Source organism: Nicotiana tabacum, chromosome 6, assembly GCF_000715075.1.
Source record: "Nicotiana tabacum cultivar K326 chromosome 6, ASM71507v2, whole genome shotgun sequence".
NCBI classification, from domain to species: Eukaryota; Viridiplantae; Streptophyta; class Magnoliopsida; order Solanales; family Solanaceae; genus Nicotiana; species Nicotiana tabacum.
Genome location: NC_134085.1, coordinates 52842488 through 52870043, shown reverse-complemented (window position 1 = coordinate 52870043; position 27556 = coordinate 52842488). Strand labels below are relative to the sequence as shown.

Below are 27556 nucleotides of genomic sequence, written 5' to 3'. Positions count from 1 at the left end.
TTCTTAAGAGGGGGAGAATGCAATGACCGGGTCGGTAATTTTGAGAATAAGCATCTCGATCGACGACTTAAGATCTCTAGTAGCTTCGTGTTATGTACTATGACTTGCATGTGTGTTCGAGTTCAATTTTCGGATGATTCGGGGTTGATTTAGAAGGATGATTTTTGTTTTAGAAGTTTAAGCAGTAAGAGTTGGCAGGAGTTTGACTTTTATGTAGACGACTCCGGAATAGTGTTTTGATGAATCCAATGGCTTTGTATGGCTATTTTGGGATTAGGTGTATGCCCGGATTTGAATTTAGAGGTCCGTAGGTTTATTTGATGCATTTTGTCAAAAATTGGAAAGTAGAAGGTCTGGAAGGATTTTGAGAGGTTTGACTAGGAGTTGACTTTATGGATATCAGGCTCGGATTGCAATTTTGAGAGTTGAAATAGCTCCGTTATATAATTTGGGAATTGCATGCAAAATTTACTGTCATTCCGGGATGATTTGATATGATTTGGCATGAGCCGTAGAAGTTGAAAGTTTATAAGTTCGATTTGATGTGCAATTTGTAGTTTTGATGTTGTTTGACGTGATTTGAGGCCTCGAGCAGGTATGAGTTATGTTATGGGACTTGTTGGTATGCTTGGATGGGGTCCCGAACGGCTCGGGTGAGTTTCGGGGTGGTTTCGGACCATTTCTAGGCCATTTTTAGTTGCTGGTTTTCGACCACATGAGTATGCATCGCGATCGCGGACTTTGGGTCGCATTCGCGAAGAGCAATTTTGCTGTTTGGGCACTTTGAATTGCGATCGCCTAGAGGAAAATTTTGTTGTCACTGACCCGACTTTAGAAGCTTATATCTTGCAATCTATAAAGAATTTGGAGATGATCCACAAATGAAAGTTGTAGCCCTTTGTGTCTAGATTTTATAAGATCAAACTGTTTGTCATTTGGAGTTTTATACAAAAAGTTATGACTGTTATACTACAGGTTATCTGAGAAGAGTTTGGGAAGGGTAATGGGAATCGCGATCGCGGGGAAGGGTAAAATTTGTGGTGGAAAATTTTTGAATCGCGATCACGAGGTTGGTGACCGTGATCTCGAAGGGTACCTCTAGCAGTGTTTAAACTACTCTATTTCGAAGGTCTTGGTCATTTCATATTTTGAGCTATGGAGCTCGGATTTGGGCGATTTTGAAGAGGATTTTCACACTTTGGATTAGGATAAGTGTTCTTTACCTGGATTTGATTATATTTCATGAGTCCATCATTATTTTTATCATTAAATTAGTTATTTGAATTGGACAAAATGAGAATTTTTGTAAAGCTTTCAAAAATATAAAATGAAGATTTGAAGGCCGATTTGATGTAGGAATTGAATAATTTTGGTATGGTTGGACTAGCATCGGAATGGGTGTTCGGATTTTGTCGGGTTCCAAGGTACGGTCCTAGAGTTGACTTTTTAGCTTTCGTTAAAGATTGAAGCTTTATTACCCAGAATTTGTTTCCTATGGTTTTTATTTATGATATTAAGTTAGTTTGGCTAAATTTGAGTTGTCTGAAGGTTGTTTCACACGAGAGGTCATTTTAGAGTATCGGTTTAGCTTTTTTGAGGTAAGTATCTTGCCTAACATTGTGCAGGGGAAACTACCCCTTAGGATTTGAGTTGTTTGTGTTATTTGTGTTATGTGTACGTCGTGTACACGAGGTGACGAGTAAATACTCGGGCTTATATTTGGGAATTGACCGATTAGACTCTTAGACTTCTTTCATGTATTTATTTGGAATTGTTACCACATGTTATATCTTTTATTCGCTATTTCTACTACCACATGCTTTATTTGAAGTTGTCCTTACATGTTACATTCTTAACTTGTCGAGTTTCCTCTTATATGCTTTATTTGAAGTTCTTATCACTTTTGTCAGTATGTGATTTCTTTCATGGTAGAGTTACTCGTAGTTAAAAATTGTTGTTACATGATATTCTTTTGTTGCCAGGTTATTATCATGCATTTAGACGTAGTACTAGTTCGTGCCATCTCTTTTATTGTTAGTCTATTGATACACTATATCTAAAGTTTGCCATTTCATATAAATACTTTCACTATTAAGTTTATCCTTAGACAATTATTTGAAAATGAGGTTATCTAAAGTCATCAATCTAGTTTAATCGAAGTTGTATTTAAAGTGGGTGTTGTTCTTTGTTGAGTTACTTTCCCATTCTTTTTGTTGTTATTGAGATTCTATACACATTGTGTTGAGCCAGGGGCTATGTGTTGTGAAAATATTGATATTTTGGATCTTTGGAAAGGTTGTGGCCTATGGGCTCTTGTGATACGAGTTGATAAGTCGTGTTGGTGTGATGTTAGCACATGTAAATTTTTGTGTGGTATGGTTGTTTTTATGCGGAGTATAAGGGTGGAATTTTCCCATTGTTGTTATGTAGGGCATAAGGGTGGCATCTCATTGTTGTTTAATGTACGGAGTTATAAGGGTGGCTATTGTGTTATTGTCCAGGCGGAGCGATAAGGGTAGATATTATATGGAATGATATGGGTGGCTATCAGAGAGATAAGGATGGATGATGATATTGTCGGGGCGGAGTGATATGGGTGGCTATCGGAGAGATAAGGGTGGCAATGTCAGGGATGATGTGTGATTTCTTGGGGATATTGTGTTGGTGATTTTCGTGTGACGGTGTGTTTTTCCTTGTGTATGTCATACACCTTATGTGATTTGTTGTGTTGCTTCGATGAGCTACTCTATGTCTTTGGTATTACTTGTTGACTTGGGATACAATAGTACACTCGCACAAGCATACACCGTAGCATGCCACTTATATTAGCTCAGGAGTATGAAACATGACATTTATTGATCATGCCCATGCGTTCTTGTATTATCTATTTTCATGTTGGTATTAAGCCTGTGACCATACCGAGCGGATTGTAATAGTGAGCCAATGATCATGTAGGACGGATTGTGATTGTGAGCCTGTGATCATGCCGAGCGGATTAAGGTATTGGCAAGTGAGTTGTCTGTGCGGTTGTGATTAGAAATATGGGCACAAGGTGTCGTGAGCATATGATTATGGATTGAGACTCGTGACTTGTGACATGAGATGAGGTATCGCGGAGTAATTTCGTTGCAAAACTTGTATTAGAACGGCTTGATTAATTGGTTGTCATTTGGGTTCCTTATTTTGTTCCAATGGTACTTTCATAGTGTTCTTATTACTTTACCATTTAAATCACAATTTCTCCCTCCATGAACCGTCATGACGGCATCTAGTCTCTACGACTAGATAAGCCTAACACTTTGCGGAAATGAAACAAAAGCATGAAAAATTAACTACTAACAATAAAAAATATCTAATAACTAATTGATGCCACTCGGCATATACAATTATCACCTCTGAAAAATACAAAACAATTCCCAATACCCGAAACACCGCAAGTCACAAGCTACTAAGAAGTCTTAACTGTTCTATACATCATTTCTACAGAAAGAAGGAAAACGAACATAGGGGATAGAGGGGGACTCCGAGGATCTGCGGGCGCGGGTAGTTGTACCTTGAAGTCTCCAATAAGTAGCAGCGACTATAAGGCTGGTAAGATGAACCTGGATCTGCACACGAAAAACATATATGCAGGAAAGGGTGTGAGTACACCACAACGGTACCCAGTAAGTACCAAGCCTAACCTCGGTCGAGTAGTGACGAGATCAGGTCAGGGCCCTACTGGTATAAATATAATGTTTCTGCCATAGATCTCGTAACTGGGGGCCAAAGGTGGCATCTGCAATGCCGCACCTGCGGAATTTCCATCGCAGGTGCGGAAATAACTTAAGTTCCTTGGGTCCATATCTGCGAAATGAGTGCCGCACCTGCGGATGTGCTCCTGCAACCAAGGAGCCGCACATGTGAACCCAGCCTGGGCTGCCCAAACCCGCTTCTATGCTGCACCTCCCGCACCTGCGGTCTTCCCACCACAGGTGCAAAAACACCAGAACTCAAATAGCTTCATCAATAACACAATTCCAACTTTAATCGGTTAAGTACCCGAAACTCTCACGAGGCCCCCGGGACCTCAACCAATTATACCAACAAGTTCTAAAACACCATACAAACTTAGTCTAGCCCTCAAATCACATCAAACAATGCTAAAATCATGAATCACCCTCCAATCCAAACTTAATGAACTTGAAACATCAAATTTCCACAACTAATGCCGAAACTTTATCAAACCATGTCCGAATGACCACAAATTTTGCACACAAATCATATTCAATACTAAGGACCTACTCCAACTCCCAGAATCAGATTCCGACCCCGATATCAAACTTTCCACTACCAGCCAAAACTTTAAAAATTCGACTTTTTCGATTTCAAGGCTAAATGAGCTACAAACATCCAAAACACAATCCGGACATGCTCCTAAGCCCAAAATCACCCAATAGAGCTAACAGAATCGATGGAACTCCATTCTAGAGTCGTCTTCACACAGTTCTGACTACGGTCCAAATCTTAAAACTTAAGCCTCCAATTAGGGACTAAATGTCCCAAAACACTCCAAAACCCAAAACGAAACCTCCCGGCAAGTCACAAAAGTAGAAATAGATATGGGGGAAGCAGTCAACATGGGATCGGGGCTCTAACTTTCAAAACGACCAGTCGGATTTTACATCTTCCCCCTCTTAAAATAATTGTTCGTCCTCGAACGAACATAGAGATATATCTGAAGTGATGAAAAGATGAGGATAACGGCTGTGCATATCCTGCTCAGTCTCTCAAGTCGCCTCCTCGACCGGCTGACCCTGCCACTAAACCTTTACTGATGCAATGTTCTTTGACCTCAACTTTCGAACTTGCCTGGCCAAAATAGCCACGGGCTCCTCATTATAAGATAGATCCTTGTCCAACTAGACTGAGTTGAAATCCAACATGTGAGACGGACCACCAGGGTACCTCCGGAGAATCGAAACATGAAATACTGGATGAACTCCTACTAAGCTGGGAGATAAGGCAAGCTGATAAGCAACCTCCCCAACTCACCACAATACCTCAAAGGGACCAATAAACTTTGGTCTCAGCTTGACCCTCTTTCCGAACCTCATAACGCCCTTCATAGGTATCCTGAAATAAGTCCATACCCAATAATTTGGCCTCGCTCGACTCAAACCAACCCACTGGGGACCGACACCGCCTACCATACACAGCCTCATATGGTGCCATCTGAATGCTGGACTGATAACTGTTGTTGTAGGAAAACTCCACAAGTGGCAAGAACTGATTCCAAGAACCTCCAAACTCCATCACACACGCAAGGAGCATATCCTCAAGAATCAAAATAGTGTGTTGGGACTGCCTGTTCGACTAAGGGTGAAATGTTATGCTCAACTCCACCCGAGTACCCAACTCATGTTGTACGACTCTCCAGAACCATGATATAAACTGCGTGCCCTAGTTAGAGATAATAGATACCAGTATGCCATGAAATCTAAAATTTCACGGATATAAACTTGAGCCAGCTGCTCGGAAGAATAGGTAGTCATCACAGGAAGGAAATGAGCTAACTTGGTCGGCCTATCCACAATCACCCAAACTGCATCAAACTTCCGCTGAGTCCGTGGGAGTCCAAAAACGAAATCCACAGTGATCCGCTCCCATTTCCACTCCGGAATCTCTAACTTCTGAAGCAACTCAATTGGTCCTTGATGCTCATACTTCACCTGTTGGCAATTTAGGAAACGAGTAACATACTCCACTATGTCCTTCTTTATCCCACTCCACCAGTAATGCTGCCTCAAGTCCTGATACATCTTCGCGACACCTGAATGAATAGAGTACTGCGATCTGTGAGCCTCCTGAAGAATCAACTCACGTAAACCATCAACATTAGGCACACATAGCCTACCCTGCATCGTCAATGCACCATCATCCCCAATAGTGACTTCCTTAGCATCGTCGTACTGGACCGTGTCCCTAAAGACAAGTAGATGGGGGTAATCATACTAACTCTCCTTAATACGATCATAAAGAGAATACTGAGAGACTACATAAGCAAATACTCAACTAGGCTCAGAAATATCCAACCTCACAAACTGGCTGGATAAGGCCTAAACATCCAACGTCATGGGCCTCTCTACTGCTAGTAGATATGCTAAACTCCCCAAACTGTTTGCTCGGCGACTCAAAGCATCAGCCATTACATTGGCCTTCCTAGGGTGGTACAAAATGGTGATATCATAATCCTTAAGCAGCTCTAACCACCTCCTCTGATGCAAATTAAGATCCTTCTACTTGAACAGATGTTGCAAACTTCGGTGATCAGTGTAGATCTCACAAGGGACACCGTACAAATAGTGCCTCCAAATCTTCATGGCATGGACAATAGCTGCTAGCTCAAGGTCGTGGACAAGATAGCTCTTTTCATGCACCTTCAACTGTCTAGATGCATAGGCAATCACCCTATGGTATTTCATTAACACCGCGTCGAGGCCAACTCGCGACGCATCACAATAAACTGTATAAGACCTCGAACCTGAAGGCAATACCAATACTGGGGCTATAGTCAAAGCTGTCTTGAGCTTTTAGAAGCTCTTCTCACACTCTTCCGTCCACTTGAACGGAGCACCCTTCTGTGTCAACCTGGTCATAGGTGCTTCAATAGATGAGAATCCCTCAACAAATCAATGGTAATACCCCGTCAAACAAAGGAAGCTCTGGATCTCTGTAGCTGAGGACGGTCCGGGCTAACTCTGCATTGCCTCAACCTTCTTCGGATCTACCTTGATCCCTTCCCTTGATACAACGTGACCTAAAAATGCCACTGAATCCAACTAGAACTCACATTTTGTGAACTTTGTATATAGTTTCTTCTCTCTCAAGGTCTGAAGCACAATCCTCAAGTGCTGCTCATGATTTTCACGACTCTGGGAGTACACTATATTATCAATAAAGACAATAACAAATGAGTTAAGATAAGGTCGAATACACTGTGCATCAAATGCATAAATGCAGCTGGGGTGTTGGTCAGCCCAAATGACATCACAAGGAACTCGTAATGACCATACTGAGTCCTAAAAGCAGTCTTTAGGATGTTTGGCTCCCGAATCTTCAATTGATAATAACCTGAACGGAAGTTAATTTTTAAGAACATTCAGGCACCCTCTAACTGATCAAATAGGTGATCCATACAAGGCAAAAGATACCAGTTCTTCACTGTAATTTTATTCAACTGGCGATAATCAATGCACATATGCATAGAACCATCTTTTTTCTTCACAAATAAGATAGGAGCACCCCAAGGTGACACACAATGCCGAATGAAGCCTTTATCAAGAAATTCCTGTAACTATTCCTTCAACTCCTTCAGCTCAGGAGGGGCCATATGATAAGGAGGAATAGAGATAGGCTGAGTGCCCGGCAACAAATCAATGCCAAAATCAATGTCTCTGTCGGGCAGTATGCCCGGAAGATCAACTGGAAACAAATCAAGGAAATCCTTCACTATTAGGACTGACTCAACTGCAGGGGTATCGATACTGACATCTCTCACATAGGCTAGATATGTGTCACATCCCTTCGCAACCATTCGCTGAGTTGTAAGAAATGAAATAACTCGGCTGGGAGTGTAGTCTAAGGTACCCTTCCACTCTAATCGTTGTAAACTTGGCATAGATAGTGTCACGGTCTTGGCGTGACAATCAAGAATAGCATAATGGGGCGACAACCAGTTCATGCCCAAGATAACATCAAAATTTACCATGTTGAGTAATAATAATTCAGCTCTGGTCTCAAAACCAGTAAAACTAATCAAACACGACCAATACACGCGGTCCATAACAAGAGAATCTCCCATAGGAGTAGACACGTAAATAGGGGAACTCAAAGAATCCCAAGATACGCCCAAATGTAGGGCAAAATAAGATGACACATAAGAATAAGTGGATCCTAGTTTGAATAAAATCGATGCATCTCTATGACAGATTGGAACAATACATGTAATGACAGAATCGGAAGCAACAGCCTACGTACGAGTAGGAAGGGCATAGTATCTCGTTTGGCCTCCCCCTCTAGGGTGACCTCTATCTCCCCGACCTCCACCTCGAGCTAGCTGAGCAGGTGGGTGGTAGCTGGTACTGTAATCATAGCCTGAGGACCTGGTGGAGCATGTTGTGGCTGAGAACTCAATGGAGGTGCACCCCTACTAAGTCTGGGGAAATCCCAAACTGTATGACGAGTGTTGCCACACTCAAAACAAGCTCTAGGAGTGCGTGGATGTTGTGGCTTACTCGGGCCAGGTCTGCTGGACTGACTGCTGATAGCACCCCGTGCAGGTGGCACACTAAATACTGGAGGTGCATAATAAATCTCTTGAGGTGTAGGAGGAGCTCAAATACCACTGACGGCTGGAAGAGCTTAATGAACGGGGCGACTCACATAACCTCTACCATGATGAACTGCAGCTGGGGCATGGGCACCAGAATAATGGCCCGACTCTCAAGACCTCTTGGCCTCTCTCTCCTCCCTATCTTGAGCAAGCATTCCCTCCACTCTCCTGGCAATACTCACCACCTGCTAATACAAGATATCCATCTCTAACTCCCGAACCATGCTTGTCCTGATGCTAGGAATGAGTCTCTCAATAAATCAATGGATCCTCTCTCGAACTATAGAAACCAAGGCTGGTGCATGTCTAGCCATGTCACTGAAACGGACTGCATACTCTGAAACAATCATAATAACTAGGAACAACTGCTCAAACTCCGCACGCCATGTGTCCTTGAGGCTTTGAGGGACATACTCTCTCAAAAACATGTCCGAGAACTAAGTTCATGCAATGGAAGATGCCTCAGCCGGACTGTCCAACTCATAAGTACGCCACCATTGATAGGTTGCTTCTTGAAGCTAAAAGGTAGTGAAAGAAACCCTACTCGACTCTGTTATGGCCATAGTACAGAGGATATGATGGAACTCCTCCAGAAATCCCCGAGCATCCTCTGACGCTAGACCACTGAATGTGGGAGGGTTATACTTCTTGTACCTATCGAGCCTACATTGCTCCTCCCCTAAGACTGCTGCCCTACCATCAGACTGACTGGGGCTACAGACAGTACTGGTATAACCTCTAGAATCTGATCAAACTGAACCCGCTGCTATGGAGTGCAGATGGCAGGAGTCTGTGCTCATCCCCCGGCCTAAGATGTGGTTGGAGCAAGGGGAATCAACCCTGCCTGAGCTAGAGTGTTGTACATGCTCATGAACTGTGCAAGGGTCTCCTAAAGAGCTGGAGTAGTAGTACTAGGCGTATCAGGTGCATGTGATCCGACTGGAGCTATTGGTGGCTCATATGTAGCAGCTTGCTCGGGTGCTCTGGTTGCACCAAGTGGGCGTCATCAGCCTCTACCCCCGACCTCGGGCGGCTCTAGCTGGGGGCGCAGGTACCTAGTCATATCCAGTTGTATGTGTCCTCACCATCTGTGAGAGAATAGAAAACAAAAATTTAGCATTTCAAAGTCAATAATCTCGCACGACAAGGAATCAAATGAAGTGGAATTTTCCTAACAATTCCATAGCCTCCCGAAGATAAGTACAGACGTCTTTGTACCGATATGTGGGACTCTAGTAAACCGGCTTATGACTCACGATTCCTATGAACCTACAGCTTTGATACCAACTTGTCACGACCCAATTTCTACCTCTATGAACCATTGTGACGGCACCTAGACTCTACGACTAGGTAAGCCTAACACTTTGCGAAAATAAAAAAAAGCATGAACATTAACTACTAATAGTAACAAATATCTAATAAATAACTAAATGCCACTCAATATATACAATTATCACCTTTGAAAAATAAAAAATAATTCTCAAGACTCGGAACACCGCAAGACACAAGCTACTAAGAAGTATTAACTGTACTATACATTATTTCTACAAAAAGAAGGAAAAATGAACATAGGGGGATAGAGGGGGACTCCAAGGATCTGCGGGCGCGGGCAGATGTACCTTGAAGTCTTCAATAAGCAGCAGCGACTGTAACTAATGATGAGGCTGGTAAGATGAACCTGGATCCGCGCCCAAAAAATATGTGCAGGAAAGGGTGTGAGTAGACCTAACGGTACCCAGTAAGTGCCAAGCCTAAGTTCGATCGAGTAGTGATGAGATCATGTTAGGGCCCTACAAGTATAAATATAATGAAATAAGATAGAACGATATAATACAGTCAAAATAAATACAAAAATCTAATAGGAATGGAATTATAGAAAGACAACAGCTCAGAATACAGAGATTACAACAAGGGATCTCCCGAGATATAGTCCCAAATGTAAATGTGCATGGGGATCTCCTGGGATACCATTCCATAGTCCCAAAGTAAATATGCAGTACAGGGGGATCTCCCGGAATACCGTTTTGTAGTCCCAAAGTAAATATGCAGCTCAACCAATAGAAATAACAGTTACGGCAAGAAACTACAGTTTAGACTAAGTTCAAGTCAATGAAGTAGGTAATTTCACTAAACATGCTGCACAGATTTCAAATAGGCAGTTAAAACACGTTGGCATGCTATTCTAACTAAAAAGGATAGTTACATATGCTAGTGTAATTCAAATAAGGAGAAGCAGGTTATGACTTAGTGAGAAAAATGGGGTTTTACAACAAATAGCCTGTGTATGAACTCGTCACCTCACGTACACAGCGCTCACATATCAAAATAATACCAAATCCTAAGGGAAGTTCCCCCACAAAAGGTTAGGCAAGCCACTGTAAAGCCCTATGAAATTTTTATTCAAAAACCCAAAATCTCGTAGTGCCAAGTTAAGAAATCTCTGTGCATTAAAAAGTTAATGAAATATATTTTTTAGAAAAGCGTGGTTCTGCGGCCCATTATGCAACCGCATAATAGTAATGCGGGCCGTATATCTGCCGCAGAGTGAGTCAGAGCGTTGGCTAATTTTGAGGTCAACTATGCGGCCAATTATGTGATAGCATAATCAATATGCGGGCAACATAGTCGTCGCATAACCTCCTTGGGATTTTTGCGAAGGGTCGTTCTGCGGTACATTATGCGACCGCATAACATGTATGCGGACCGCATATTGGTCACATAACTAGGCAGTATATTCAAATATTGAGGGCTACTTTTGCGGTCCCTTTTGCAGGTCGCATGTCAGTTATGCGATCGCATATGCGACCGCAGATTGAGTCGAGGCTCCTATTTTCTAACTTTTAAAACCCGACCCCATTCCGTTAAAAATACCCCATTAGACCCTCCCTATTTTCTACTACATCTAAAGTGAGAGAGAGTGTTCTAGAGGGTGAAAGTGATCCTCACCAAGTCTCTATTCAATCCCTTGCCCAATCTTTGAAGATTATAAAGTAAAGTTACTAAGCCTTCACCCTAAGAGGTAAGAATTTGTGCCCTTATCTTTGATTTCGAAATTTCTACTATAATAAGTAATTAACAAGTGGGTTCATAGGTATAAGGATGGATTTTCTTGCATGCATGTGTGATAAAAGGGTACGGGGAGACTATGAGCTAAAAATATAACAAATGGGGTGTGGGATGATAGAATCTCACATAAAAAGGTCTTAAAATCATAATGCATCTTTTGTGCTTGATAATGTGCCCAAATGAGCTAGAATCTTGATTATCCCTCTAATTCTTGGTTCAACTTGTAATTCTCATAAAATAGATCGAAGTTGCTAGGAGTTCCAAAATTATTGTAAGAATTTAAGGAAAACTCTATTGAGGTATGTATGGCTAAAACCCCATCTTCTTAGAAATTGAGCTACCGTGGTGTCCATGCAAATGTTGTAAGTCCGAAATTTGATTGATGTAGTACTTGTTATTTCAAAGGAATTGGTATTGCAAGAATATATGTGAAAGGTATGTCTCAATGCGTTCAATATGCTATTCTTGGTAAATTGAGGATATGTGAAGAATGTGAACTATGTGCTAAAATGCCTAGATTTCAAGTCAAGTTTAAATTGTGATTATTATGCTGAACCATGTGAATTCCTCTCTATGCTTACAACTTGAATTGCTCCTGTATGTGCCCATTATCTTAAAATTCAAGGTTAATGTTGAAAGTGAAAGTGATGTGAAATGTGAGCTATGAAATGTGGCCTAGAGCCAAGTATGATGTGATAATTGTGGCCCCAAGTGCCGATGAACTAATATATGTGAAATAAAGATTGAAATGAGATGATTGATGGAAACGGAAAACGTCTTGGTAAGACGGCCTAGCCGATCGGGCCATGATCGGACGCCATGCCGCACATATAGTGGTATTTTGCTGATATTGGAACCAGAAAGTGAGAAAGAAATTGTGACTGAGGCACATGTCTCAAATGAGGCAACCTAGCCGATCGGGTCGTGATCGGACTTCGTGCAAGAAAGCGGTGGTATTGTGAATAATGATGCAACAATATGAAATGTCTCAACCTAAAGCTATGGAAATTATGTGAAAGTTATGTGATTCCTTTTACTTGATGATGTGGTGATTGTTTAAAGCTCGTGTTAGTCCTTATGATCTGGGAAACCAAGGAAACTCCGAATCTCTATAGCTAAGGATGGTCTGGGCCAACTCTGCACTGCTTCCACCTTATTTGGATCCACCTTGATCCCTTCACTCGATACTACGTGGCCCAACAATGCCACAGAATCTAACCAGAATTCACATTTGAGAACTTTGCATATAATTTCTTGTCTTCAAGGTCTAAAGCACTGTCCTCAGGTGCTGCTCATGATCTTCCCGACTCTGAGAGTACACCAGAATGTCATCAATAAAGACAATGACGAACGAGTCAAGATAAGGTCAGAATACACTATGCATCAAATGCATAAATGCTGATGGGGCATTGGTTAGCCCGGATGACATAACAAGGAACTCGTATTGACCATACTGAGTCCTGAAAGCAGTTTTCGGGATATCTGGCTCCCAAATCTTCAACTGATGATAACTTGAACGCAATTCAATCTTGTAAAACACTCAGGCACCCTGTAACTGATCAAATAGGTCATCAATATGAGGGAAAGGATATCGCTTCTTCACTGTAACTTTGTTCAACTTGCGATAATCAATGCACATACGCATAGAACCATCATTTTTCTTCACAAACAAGATAGGAGCACCCAAGGTGACACACTAGGCCAAATGAAACCCTTATCAAGAATTCCTATAGCTGTTCCTTCAACTCAGAAGAGGCCATACGATAAGGAGGAATAGAAATGGGTTGAGTGCCCGGCAACAAATCAATGCCAAAATCAATTTTTCTGTTAGGCAGCATGCCAGGAAGATCACCTAGAAACATATAAGGTAAATCCCACACTATTGGGACTGAATCAACTGTATAGGTATCAATACTGACATCTCTCAGATAGGCTAGATACGTGTCACACCCCTTCTCAACCATTCGATGAGCTTTGAGAAATGAAATAACTCTATTGGGAGTGTAATCTGAGGTACCCCTCCACTCTAATTGTGATAAACCTGGCATAGCCAGCGTCACGGTTTTGGTCTCAAAACCACTAAGAGTAATCAAACACATAGGAACTCAAAATCTACTATGCTGAGTAATAACATCAAAATCTACTATGCTGAGTAATATCAAATCGGCTCTGGTCTCAAAACCACTAAGAGTAATCAAACATGACCAATAAACGCGCTCCATAACAAGAGAATCTATCACAAGAGTAGACACATAAACAGAGGAACTCAAAGAATCCCGAGATACGCCCAAATGCGGGGCAAAATAAGAGGACACATAGGAATAAGTAGAGCCTGGATCGAATAGAACTGATACATCTATGTGAGAAACCAGTATAATACTTGTAATCGGAGGCAACATCCTCGGTACGGGCAGGAAAGGCATAGTATCTGGCCTGGCCTCCCCCTCTAGGGCGACCTCTACCTCCCCGACCTCCACCTCTAGCGGCTTGAGCAGGTGGAGTGGCAGCTGGAGCTGTAAACATAGCCTGGGAACCCTGTGGAGCACGCTGTGGCTGAGAAGTCTGTGGAGGTACATCCCTCCTAAGTCTGGGGAAATCTCTCACCATATGGCAAGTGTCGCCACACTCAAAACAAGCTCTGGGAGGATGTGGCGTTTGTGTCTAACTCGGACCAGGTCAGCTACATTGACCATTGAAAGTACCCCGTGCAGTAGGCATACTAGATACTGGAGGTGCATAATAAGGCTCCTGAGGTCTAGGAGGAGCTGAAATACCACTGGCTGCTGGAAGAGATGAATAAATGAGGCGACTCACATAACTCCTACCATGATGAACTGCAGCTGGGGCACGGGCACCAGAATAATGTCCCGACTCTCGAGACCTCTTGTCCTCTCTCTCCTCTATATCCCGAGAAAGCATGCCCTCCACTCTCCTAGCAATATTCACCACCTACTGATACACAATATCCATCTCTATCTCCCGGGACATGCTAGTCCTGATGCTGGGAATTAGTTCCTCAATAAACCGACGGACTCTCTCTCGAACTGTAGAAACCAAGGCCGGTGCATGTCTAGCCAAGTTACTGAAACAGACTACATATTTTGAAATAGTCATAGTACCCTAGCGCAACTGCTCAAACTCTACGCGTCATGCGTCCCTGAGGCTCTAAGGGACATACTCTCTCAAAAACATGTTCGAGAATTGAGTCCATGTAAGGAAGCTGCATCTGTCGGACTGTTCAACTCATAAGTACGCCACCACTGATAGGTTGCCCGTCGAAGCTGGAAGGCAGTGAAAGAAACCCCACTCGACTCTGTTATGCCCATAGTGCGGAGGATGCGGTGGCACTCTTCCAGAAATCCCTGAGCATCCTCTAATGCTAGACCACTGAATATGTGAGGGTCGTACTTCTTGTACCTCTCAAGCCTCCACTGCTCCTCCTCTGAAGTTGTTGCCCTACCCTCGGGTTGAACTGGGGCTATAGGCGGTACCGGTATAACCTCTAGAATCTGATCAACCTGAACTCACTAGTCTGGAGTGCGGGCGGCGGGAGTCTGTGCTCCTCCCCCGGCCTGAGATGTGGCTACAACAAGGAGAATCAACCCTACATGAGCTAAAGTATTGTACATGATCATGAACTGTGCATGGGTCTCCTAAAGAGCTAGAGTAGTAGTAGTAGGCGTATCGGGTGCATATGCTCCGACTAGAGCTGCTGGTGGCTCCTCTGCAGTAGCAGTAGCTCGCTCGGGTACTCTGACTACACCACATGCACGTCCTCGGCCTCTACCCCGGCCGCGGCCTCGGGCTGCTCCAGCAGGGGCATGTGTGTTTGGTCATCTTCGGTAGCACGTGTCCTCACCTTCTATGAGAGAATAAAAGACAGAAGTTTAGAATTTCGAAGTCAATAATCTCGCACGACAAGGAATCAAATGAAGTGGAATTTTCCTAACAATTCCATAGCCTCCCGAAGATAAGTACAGACATCTCCGTATCGATCTGCGAGACTCTAATAAACCGGCTTGTGACTCACGACTCCTATGAACCTAGGGCTCTGATACCAACTTGTCACGACCCAGTTTCTCCTTCTCTGAACTGTCGTGATGGCACCTAGTCTCTACCACTAGGTAAGCCTAACATTGTGGAAAATGCAATGAAAACGCAAGAATAATAGCTAACAGATGTAGTTAATAAGCAAAAACAGTGTCGCTCAGCATATATAATAATCATTTTTCCCAAAATCCGGAATGTCGCCGGTTACAAGCTTCTAAGAGTTCCTAACTGTACTGTACATCAACGTCTAAAGAAAATAAGAGGGAAATTAACACAAGGGATAGAAGGGGACTCCGAGGTCTGCGAACACGGGCAGATGTGCCTTGAAGTCTCCTGAAACAGCAACCACACAGCTAGACTCGAGGCTGATAGCTAGTACCTAGATCTGCACACGGAAAACATGTGTAGGAAATGGTATGAGTACACCACAACGGTACCTAATAAGTACCAAATCTAACCTCGGTCGAGTAGTGACGAGATCAGGTCAGGGCCCTACTAGTATAAATATAGTGAAATAAGACAGAAATAATAATACAGTAAAAACTAAATACGAAAATCTAACATGAATAGTATTCAATGAAAACCAACAACTCAAAATGCAGTAATAGCAACAGGGGATCTCCCGAGAAATTGTCCCGTAGTCCTAAACGTAAATGTGCAGGGGGTCTCCTGGAATACCGTTCCGTAATCCCAAAGTAAATATGTAGTGCTTTCCGGAATACCGTTCTATAGTCCCAAAGTAAATATGCAGTACAGGAGGATCTCTCGGAAAACCGTTCTGTAGTCCCATAGTAAATATGCAGTACAACCAACATAGATAACAGTTACAATAAGAAAATCACAATTTAGGCTAAGTCCGAGTCAAGGAAAAACATGAAATTTCACTCAAAACATATTACAAAGAGTTCAGATAAGCAGCTAAGGCAGTTAAGGCACGTAAGCATGCTTTCCTAAACTAAACAGGATAATTACATATGCTAGTATTGCTCAATTAAAGGAAAACAAATATATGTTTAATGAAAACGGGGTTTTTCAACAAATAGCCCGTGTACGCACTCGTTACCTCACGTACATGGCGCTCATAAAACAAACAGTACCAAATCCTAAGGGGAGTTCCCTCACACAAGGTTAGGCAAGCCACTTACCTCGAACCAAAGGCCACTCAAAACTCAATCACAGCTTTGCCTTTCAAATACGCCTCTGAACCAACAATATCTAGCAAATTACAAACCAAACGTTTCAAAATAAGCATTAGGAATCACCCACGATAACAAAGGACTCAATTTAGGTCATTATTGAAAAAGTCAACAAAATTCAACACCCGAACCCGCTTGGTCCAAATCGTAAATTTGGACCAAACCCGATTACCCGTTCACCCCCCGAGTCCGGATATACAATTGGTTTTGGAATCTAACCTCAATTTGAGGTCTAAATCCCCAAATTTCGAAATCCGTAGTTTCTACCCAAAAATCCTCAATTCCACCATGAAAACCTTAGATTCTAGGTTGAAATCTTTTAAAATGAAGTGAAAGATTGAAAAAAACTAGTTAAGATTCACTTAGCTATGATTTAGGGAAGAAGAAGTCATTGGAAAATCGCCTTTTATGTTTTAGGTTTTTAAAATTTGAAGAATAAATGAAAAATTCCGTCCAAAAGTCATTTTGATCAGTTGTTGGTGTCGCATTTGCGACCTGGGGTTAAAAAATGCGAGCCCGGTAAATGCGAAGAACCTATCGCAAATGCGAAAGTCTCCCCATTCATGTGCGATGAAAGTCTCACAAATGCGAGCCTGACCTTCCGCAATTGCGACCAATTGATCGCAGTTGCGATCCCTGCCATTCCCAGACTTCCTTCACAAATGCGAAGGGAAGTTCGCAATTGCGAACACTGCTGGCCCAACTCCTCCTCGCAAATGCGGACTCCTCAGAGGTCGCAATTGCGATGCCTGATCTTGCAAATGCAAGATGAGAGGCCTGCAACCCGCTCAGTTACACCAGCAATTATTTTCCAAGTTCAAATCACTCAGTAGCCTATCCGAAACTCACCCGAGCCCTTGGGGCTCCAAACATAACATGCACACAAGTCTTAAACATCATACGAACTTGCTCGCGCGATCAAATCGCCAAAATAACACATAGAAACACGAATTTTGCACCAAATCGAATGAAATTCTCAAGAACACTTTGAAATTTTTATTTTCTTAACCGGACGTCCGAATCACGTCAAACCAATTCTGTTTTTCATCAAATTTCACAGACAAGTTTTAAATATTATATTGAACCTGTACCGGGCTCCGGAACCAAAATACAGACCCGATACCAACAAGATCAAACATTAAGAATTTCTAAAAAATATTAAATTTCCAGACACTCAATTTTCAACAAAAATTTATAACTCGAACTAGGGACCTCCTATTCCGATTCTGGGCATACGCCCAAGTCCTATATTTTTATACGAACCCACCGGGACTATCAAAATACGAATCCGGGTCCGTTTATTAAAAATATTGACCGAAGTCAACTCAAATAAAGTTTTTAAGAAAAATCCTTATTTTTATCAACTTTCAACATAAAAGCTTTCCAGAAACATGTCCGGACTGCGCACGCAAATCGAGGAGAGATAAAATATGATTTTTAACCCCTCGAAACACAGAATTTGATTTTAATTCATAAGATGACCTATCAGGTAATCACAATTAGTTTGTATAATCTATCTCATACTATAATATACATAATTAATAATAACTATATAACTTAAAGTTTTATATTTATTAAGATGGAGTACACGCGCAAAGCGTATACCCTAATATTAGTATTAGTACTATATTAAAAGAACGAAATCCCTTAGCGAAATATCGTTCGTCTTTTTTACCCTTTTGAAATAGAGTTCATATTAAACAAATAGTCATTTAATTATTTTTTTTAAATATTTAAGACTTTAAAATCAACTAAAACTTTTACTTATTAAATCTTTTCTTGTTTGAACCATATAAAAATCCTAATATTTAAGATTTATAAATCAATTAAAATATAACATTATATAAATTAATTGCTTATTTAAACATGTAAAATAACAAGACTTCTTACAAATTATATTTCGTGGTACTTTATTTCAAAACAAACTTAATTGGTAATGAATTTGGTTTTGGTGTAAATAAATGACTATGAGGAACCAACGACTCTCTCTTCTTAAACAATCTATATATTCCATACTTAATCAGCATTTGATAGATTATCCAACCCCGAGTAATCTTAGTTATTAGTGGGGGCTCGGTTCGTTAGCTGGTATTTTTTTAGTCATTCAGATAGTGACTGGTATTTTTTTAGCAATGCATTACACATCTTATGTGGATCTAGCTTTCAATACGAGAACACATTATGAGAGATGTTGAATAGGGCTAGTTTCATCAGTTTGGTTTCGATTTTTACCTAATTTAATTTTATCCCTTTTTTCAATTAGGTTCTCACATTTTAAAATCTTTTTTGTAACTCATTGTTATTAGAGTTTAGATTCTTCATAATATATGCCCCCTCATTTTTTCCTTTTCCCGTTTCAGCCCCTTCTTTTAATTAAAAGTTTATATTCTTTTCTATTTTATTCATGTGGTCGATAGCTCAAAAGTTACCAATTTCTTTGTACTTTTCAATTATTCAAAAGTTAATTATAAACAAAGACGTCAATCTTGGTACAACTTAATAATATATGCACACTTAATAAGTAACAATATTTTAATTAGAAATCATACTTAACTAACTTTATTTTATTATCATAGTTGCATATTGATCCAATTAAATATCCAGTAAAATAACATCATCATTTATAATATATTCTAAATTTAAATGTCTAGCCATAACTTTAATTTTATATTATAACTCCAAATAAAATTTTCAAGAATATGCATACATTTAGTTTATTATATTAGGTGTCGTTGGTTGAAATGGCAATATATTTTTAGTTTGAATTGTTTTTTCACATTTTCATTAATATTTACAATTCATAAATATTGGATAATTCTATAAGACATGATTCCTTCCTTAAGTGAATAAGCTAAATAGGATCAACAATTTAACATTTACCATTTTTATAAATTTACGATTTTTTTATTCTATTTTATAACTTAAATATATTTTTTCAATATTATTTACGTGAGTTTTAAAAGTTTGGGCACATTGACACAAGGTACATGCGCATCGCACGTATAATAAAACTGGTATTGTAGAAAGTCGCTAGGAAGAAACAAAAGGATATGGTAGTTGGGGCATAGTAGTACTATTATTTTTTTGGTACAAAAGAAATGATTGAATTTTTTGTTAAAAAATTGTACTGTGTGGGTAAGTTGTGTGATACTTTTCTTTCTCTTACGGAATAGTGAACCCTAATTTTACACTTTTGGACCTATAAATTTGAGTCTATTTTTTTGGAAAGAAGCCACATAATAATTTTTTTCAATATGCTTAGCTCCCGCTTGGCCATAAAATTTGGGAGTTTTTTTACTAATTTTATTTTCAAATATCTGTTTGTTTATAAATTTTAACAATCTTTTGGCAGATCTTAAAAACAAAATTTCAAATTCCAAAAACAACTCTAGAGTCGTTTTTGAAGTTTTTTAATAACAAAACTTTAAATTTTTCAAATAAAATGCATGTCCAAATACAATTTTAACTTTCAAAAATTATTTTTATCGCATCTTTAAAAACTCTTTTTTTCAGGTTTGTCCAAATGCTAGCTTAGTAAAATTGATACGTTTTTTTATGAACAGTAGTTTATTACGTGACTATAATAAATTAAATTTTACAGCTTGTTTGGATTGTTGTTACCTATTGTATCGTATCGTGTTTTTACTTTAAATACGATGTTTGTTTTGATTATTACTTAAATTTTATTGAATCATATCGCTAAATTCGTCGTTACGTAACGACTAAATGTGTCACTTTATGTAACGACCGATTTTGTGTGATCGCGTCATTACCTTATCTTTTTCTCTTAATCTCACTCTTCATTATAAATTTATAATTAAATAATTTTATTTTATCATTTATCCTATATTTTCATATAATAATTTTACCCGTATCATAATTTTTATTTATAATATTGCACGTTTATTCTTTATATTACTAGTGTATTATATCATCAAACAATATTTATATAGTGTCCAAACATTATATTCATCAAACAACATAATGCAACCGAATTTAACCTTTGTTTCATGGTCAAAGGGAGAGAGAGTTTATGCATTTTTATAGTAGTTGGTTTTTGAGTTCCTTTCCTAGTTTAATTTCAAAATTTACTAGTACTAACAGCTCCTTGAGCACCCTGCTTTAGGGTTTTCAGAATGAGCATTAGTGCAGTGGTTGCAGAGAAGGTGTGGGAAGGTATCCAATCAACTCATTCAGGTCTTTTCTTGAACCAACTACCTCACAATCTCTAATTATTTTTGGGCTTATATCAAAACGGGTAGCACTGTAGTAATGCTAATTTGTTTTGGGGTTTCTATTTTTCATGATCTTGATTGATTGGTGATGGGGTTGCTACAGTGAACGATGACCAACTTTCAATGTCAGTATTAAATGTTGTCTTTGTTTCTTGTTCCTTTGAATTCCAATTTCATTCATATGATTTCTGGTACTATACATTGTGTAGATTGCATTTCTTATTTGGGAAAAATTTCGAGCGAGCAACGAGGATAGTTGATCAAAGAGGCGTAAAAAGGATCTTGGGCAAACCCAGTGGTCGTTCCATCTTTAAGGTCCAACCCCTCTTTAGCTTTTTGAGTTGTTTATGAATAAAGTATTAGACTTGCCTTTTTTCCTCAGGTTGTAGGAGAGTCAAAGAGGAAGGAGGAATATCTATGCTTTCCAGAACATTATTGTGCTTGTTATTCCTTCTTCTATGACATTGTAAACAGAGGGGAACAGCTTTCTGTGAGATCTACCGACCCTCTTTCTCCGATGTCTTTTGTCCTTTCTTTTTCCTTCGTCAAAAGATAGCAACATTTGATTCCTCTTTTTGTCCAGTGTAAGCATCAATTAGCTGTCAGACTTGCTTCTTCGTTGGGAGCATGCGTTGATTTTACGATCTCTGATGATGAGCTTGCTCTCATGCTCTCCCAGCTTTGAATGTGCAAATTTCCGGGTAATGCTTAAATGTTTGAAATTGGATAGCACTTACAAAATTCGTCTATGGTAGAAACTACTTCAATGCTGCAAAAGTCTATCACCTCTAATACGACAACATAACTGGGGGAACATGCATTCACTTCAGGATAATAGTCTAATACTGAGCATGACTACTCCTAATTGATTTTGAAAACTACATCTAAATTTATTATTTCTTTATTTAGTTCTTTGTTGGGTCACTAGTTATATAAAAAAGGGGTTTGCCTTTCTGAATTGCCACTTTTAGATTATGGGAATAAATGGAATTCAAGTTCTAAAGGGGCGTTTGCACATGCAAACAAGCATAGAGTGTGTTAGTCTGTTTGTGCAGTATCAAACAGTACACCATCGCCATGGGCGTGAAATGATTGAACTTGATTTACTTATACTGGTAAATCTAGTGTCAAATTGTCACTATGTCTTGAATATAATGGGAATTCTTCTTATACACTATCTCACCCTTGTCAAATATCTTGTAGTCTGATTTGCATAGAACTTTTAAGTTTGAGGTGGCTTTATTCTGCCCCAAGTATTTTACCTTTTCATTTGTAATTCAAAGTTTTTTTTTAAAAACCGATTTGCTAGTAATTTACTAGTAATCTTTATCAACCATCTTAACCAACATGCTCTTAACTGAAATGACCATTCTAGAAGAAATAGTTTTTCTATGAATGTTCTTGACAGACAACTCTCCTATTCTCTTACAGAAATAACCATTCTAAAACAAAGGCCAAATCATGGGGATGTTCAGCAGTATGAAGGTGTTCATTGTTTTTTGAAATTGACTGGCATAACTTTCTCTGAAAACTAAAATTTCTATGTTCAGGTAACCCTAAATTTATAATCCACTGTTGTCCACATATTTGTTTGATGCTAAAACCACTGTTGAGCGATGTCTGCATTACTCCTCTGGGCTTCTCTTTTGCAATTATACGTACTTATAAGATTGCTACTCGTTTCCAGAGTAGAATAAGGTTTCACGGTGTTCAAATGATTATCATGATCAGTGATCTACTTATGCCTCTTGATTATTTTTCTACCATTTTAGCCGTTCCGAGTAAAGTTGAAGTTTCTTTTTTGGTCCTCAGAATGAGGTAACTGTCAAAGACCTTGTGTATTCTAGTTGTTGGACAGCATGTATTGTGTTAGGAAAATGACAGAGAAATTGAGGCTACTTTACCTCTTAATGCGTATGATGACATACGATTGTTCTTTCTCTGGATAAATTGCTTAAGATCAAATAGGGAGGAGATCCTTAAAACTTTAGAGACGGCAAATGAACTAGAAAGGTAGTTGAAGTAGGATTAAGCAAAATTCGTTGACTGCATGGAAGTTTTGTGTAGAAACAGCTAGTGAATATTTAAACAGAGGTTAGAAATTTAACAAGATAGCTAATAAGGATAGGCGTGCGAATAAGCTAGTTCCATGGAAAAGGCAATATCTATCTTGCTATGGGGGGATAGACTCACACTAATTAATAGTGTGTTAGACGTGGAATGCCAACCTACCTGATGTCCTTGTTCCCTATGCCTGCAATAGTGGAGAAAAAAATGAATTCCATGAGAAATCAATTTCTATGGGATGCCATTGCCATAAAAAGGAAGATGCATTTAATTAGATGGCAAATGGTGTGGACTGGCAAAAAAGTGGAGGTCTAGGTGTGAAAAATCTGAGATTATATAATAGGACCCTACTCTTCAAATGGCTATAGAGGTACATGTTGGAAGGTGATGTAGTTTGGAAGAGGTTGATGAGTGTTATTTATGGTAATAAGGGAGGGTGGTGGCCTCCCTCTTTGCACATGAATGCAAGAGGGGACATATGAAACTGTATCATAGTAAACTAGAAGTTGGAAACGGACAGAGAATCAAGTTCTAGATGGACTTTTTATTGGTAGGGAGGAATGCCTGAAGTCTAAATTCCCTATTTTGCTGAGTTACTCTATTAATAAGACTGGAACTATTGCTGATTTTTTCTTAGATTCAGGATGTCAGATTGTACTTGGAAGAAATTTGAATGATTGGGAGGTAGAAGACTACTGTCTTTTACTTCAACAGTTAGAATCGGTCTAGATTGATCATAACAAGCTGGATTCACCTATGTAGACATAGTATGTTGATCAAGAAGTCAAGTCATAGAACACTGTCAATTGGCCATGGAGGATGATTTGGAAGACAAAAGCTCCAATAAAGGTAGCATGCTTTGGATGGATAGCAGTTTGGGAAGGCCTGTTTGACGCAAGATAACTTGCAGAGAAGGGGCTTCAATGTATGTAACAGATATTATCTCCATTGCCGAGTTTCTAGATAACACTGGGAAATACACTTAAACATCTGTTGTGTTGCCTGGGTGAAGCGTAATGAGATTGCGATAATAGTGGCAATCCCAGAGAGTACCCAAAAGGCTGAAGCAGATATGGAGATCCATCCCAGTATGCATCTTATGGACCTTATGGCTGGAAAGGAACAAGGCCTGTTTTGAAGGACACAGGAATCACATTTCTAAACTTAATACTAATAAAATAAATGTATTCGTGATCTGTGTTATTGGTGTAAGGGCAGCTTATTAGTGAATCTGTTTCAGTTTATGGATTTTCTGGATTTGTTAGGAGGGATGTAGGGGATGATAACTGCTTCTTGGATGCTCTTTGTTCTTTTCTGTACCATCTTGGTACCTGATGAATAAGCTTTACCTTATTTAAAAAGAAGGTAGTTAATAAGGAAGCAAAAGATCTATTTGGTCAATCAAGAAACTCTATGTAAAACTTTTTTTATCAGGAAAAAGATAAATTAGGATATAATTATCTTTTTAAAGAACAGCAGAGCCTGCTGGAAACATTTGAATATGTAACTAGAGGTTCGAAATTTAACAAGATAGCTAATAAGGAAGCAAAAGATCTACTATTTGGTGAATCAAGATACCCTATTTAAAACTTTATATCGCCGAAAAGATAAATCAGGATATAATTATCTTTTCTAAAGGACTGCTGCAAACATTTGAATAATTAATTATCATATGTCATAATGTAGGGTCTACGTCTTCTCTTATTGATCGTATCCATGTTTCTTATAGTTGAAGCCATTTTTTCTCCAGCTTTATATTGCAGGTTGAAGCATCAGCTTATCCTGCAAGAAATCCAACGATCATGCGTTTATAGTAAAGTGAGGTTCTGGACTTTGGAACTATTGCTTTACTTTATGAAGACCATATTCTTTTGGAATTTACAACAAAGTAATCAGATATAATGGCGCCAATCATCTAACTCTCTCTTGCATTGCACCGAAGGGGGATCGAGGGATCAGTATTTGATCTCAATTGTTTGATTGATGTGCATAGTTAAGAAAACATCTTGCGATATATCATTGTTTCAAAAAATTATTATACATAGTACAGAAACATCTAAAGCTGTTATTATTTCAGAAATCATTCTTCTTCTGCATCCGTTTCAGTTACTGTAAGCTTATGTTGTCTAATTGTACCTTTGATTGCACCTTTTGAGACATATTGAAATCTTGATGCTTCTTGTGAAAGCCTAGTACGTAACTTGGATCGCCATAGAGTTGCTCCTTGCCTAGTATAATAGTAATGGAGCTTCCATTTTTTTGTATATTATCTCGTTGAAACATTGAATAAGGTGGAGGCATTTAATTGAGTTTTACCATTTCTGATCTCTTTATTTTAAACCCCCAAAAATCTGTGCATGTGGTACTTTCAACTGAGAATAGTAGGAACAGCTAGGCCAGAAACTGGACTGAACTTACTAGGCCCTGTATTTTTAATGTGAATAATTATCTAAATTAATTGACGACTTCAATTTGAAAACAAACCAAAAAAGAAAATTGACAGTTCAGCTGGTTACAAGAGGAGACTCTCTAGGTCGAACTGAGATCCAAAATGCATCATATTTTTAGGAGTGAAACCACAACTAATGCTTGTTTTGCGCTATATGTATGTACATGGTGGAGTTTAATGCCACAGCAATGTGCTTGAGTTGGTGTTAAGTTAATATAAAGTCTCGTATCAGGTATACAAGCGCATCCTAGTCATCGGTATTCTGATTTTGGTCGTAACTATTTAACTTGTACCTACTTTTCCTAAAATATTTAGTTGGTGCCCAATTTAGCGAACACTTCAGATGCTGCTTTTTCCATGTTTTCTGTTTCTTCCGTCTTTTCCTTCTTATGTAAAACCGCTGTGGAAGACTTGTAGCTTTCTTCCTCACCATTTCATTACCAGATTTTTCCATCTTCTCCTTCTTATGTAAAAGCGCATGTCACCCCAATTTCCCACCTTAGGATATCATGATGCCACCTAGTCTCTAAAATTAGATAAATCTAATACATGCTAATTTAATAACAGAATTGAACTATTTAATTATTTATTATAAACCATTAATTGACACACATAGCCGCAAGCGGCCAATAGTTATATATTTCCCAAAACCGATATTACGAAGTCATAAACACTACTAAAACACACTAAAATTTCTAAACACAACTATTTTAAATTTCAATTTAATAGTAGCATAATGAAGTAAGAAGGTGACTCCGGAACATGCGAACGTCAAACAGGTATACCTTGAAGTCTCCCGCCGCGCAGACGATACTCGCAACAACACAATCAGAATACCTGGATCTGCACAAAAATCTGCAGAAGCATAGCATGAGTACACCATAACGATACCTAGTAAGTATCAAGCCTAACCTCAATAGAGTAGTGACGAGGCCAGGTCAAGACACCTACTTGACATAGAAACATGTTCAAGATATACGTAAGCTAACAATTGAGAGAACATCAAAGTAAGACCAACGGCTTGATTTACAACCAACAATGAAGTAATACAAACATAAATGGCAGCAAGTAGTAAACGACTAATAAAGAAATAACATAATCAGAATACCGATGAGATGTAAATGAATTCAAATAAGGAAAAAAACGGATGTCAACTCAAATAATCAAATCGTTCCCAATGCATGGACTTACAACAAGAATTACTCCGAGACACCACACCTCATAAATCAGAAGTCATGAACCACGTTTTTCAAATCTTACACATGTGGTACCTCGTGCCCACAATAACAATCACATTCGCATGGCAAAGCCTACGTGCTACCATGTACTTTGCAATCATGATAAATATTAATTTAGATGAACGAAAAATATATTTAGACACCATAAAACATAATAATAATCTTGAATAAAGTAAGGTGTCAAATGAAATAATGAGTTTAATTTAGAAGTCATGTAAAGTAAAATAATATACAGTTTGTACAAAACAGAGTATAAGATGGGTTTAGTTTAGAAATAAATGGAATTGAGTAAAAGTATCATTTTTAAACAAAGCAAAACATAAGTTAAACTAACGAATTAAATACAGAATTTGTTAAAGAAAAACATGATAGCAATTTTAAGTAAGGTAAACATCTAACAAGGTGATGAGTATAATTTGAGAACCCAATTATAGTGAAAGTGCAATAACCATTTAGAATAATAAGGCACCGAGTGAGATAACGAGTTCTATCTTAAGAGGCTCATAGAATAAAGCATGTTAATAATTCTTTTATTTAAACTATTATGTTACCAACAACTCAAAAGAATATGATACAATGACTCCACACTATTAAATTCACATTGACAATCAATTCACCAAGTTATAATGGAGGCACAAATTGGCATGTTAAAACAAGATAACAAATCATGTAAAATGCATGACTTACACAAGAAAACACAATTGTTCCAACACAAAGATAACAACGAATGACCAAAACATAATCAAAATGCGGATTAATGATTGAAGGAAGAGCAATGACCGTTCAAATCAACAAGTTGTTCCAACATGGAATGTAAAATGAAAATTACAACCGAGGTACTGTCTCGTATTCCCATTTCACAATTTCAATAACAATATTTC

The 27556-nt window shown here is 39.0% G+C and overlaps 1 protein-coding gene across 2 annotated transcripts; it reads left to right on the top strand.

Annotated features, from left to right (window-relative positions):
• Positions 1-20681: 20681 nt before the first annotated feature.
• LOC107784698 (uncharacterized) lies at positions 20682-25188 on the top strand. Of its 2 annotated transcripts, XR_001647732.2 has the most exons (7): positions 20682-20883; positions 21025-21046; positions 21131-21236; positions 21304-21411; positions 21505-21622; positions 22353-22471; positions 24739-25188. XR_001647732.2 is itself a non-coding variant. In XM_016605859.2 (6 exons), the coding sequence occupies exons 1-5, from the start codon at positions 20823-20825 to the stop codon at positions 21604-21606; spliced, it is 399 nt and encodes a 132-aa protein (XP_016461345.1). In that variant the 5' UTR covers positions 20682-20822; the 3' UTR covers positions 21607-21622; positions 24739-25188. The 2 variants fall into 2 exon arrangements, 1 of the variants encoding a protein (XP_016461345.1); XM_016605859.2 differs by lacking the exon at positions 22353-22471.
• The last annotated feature ends 2368 nt before the right edge of the window (positions 25189-27556 follow it).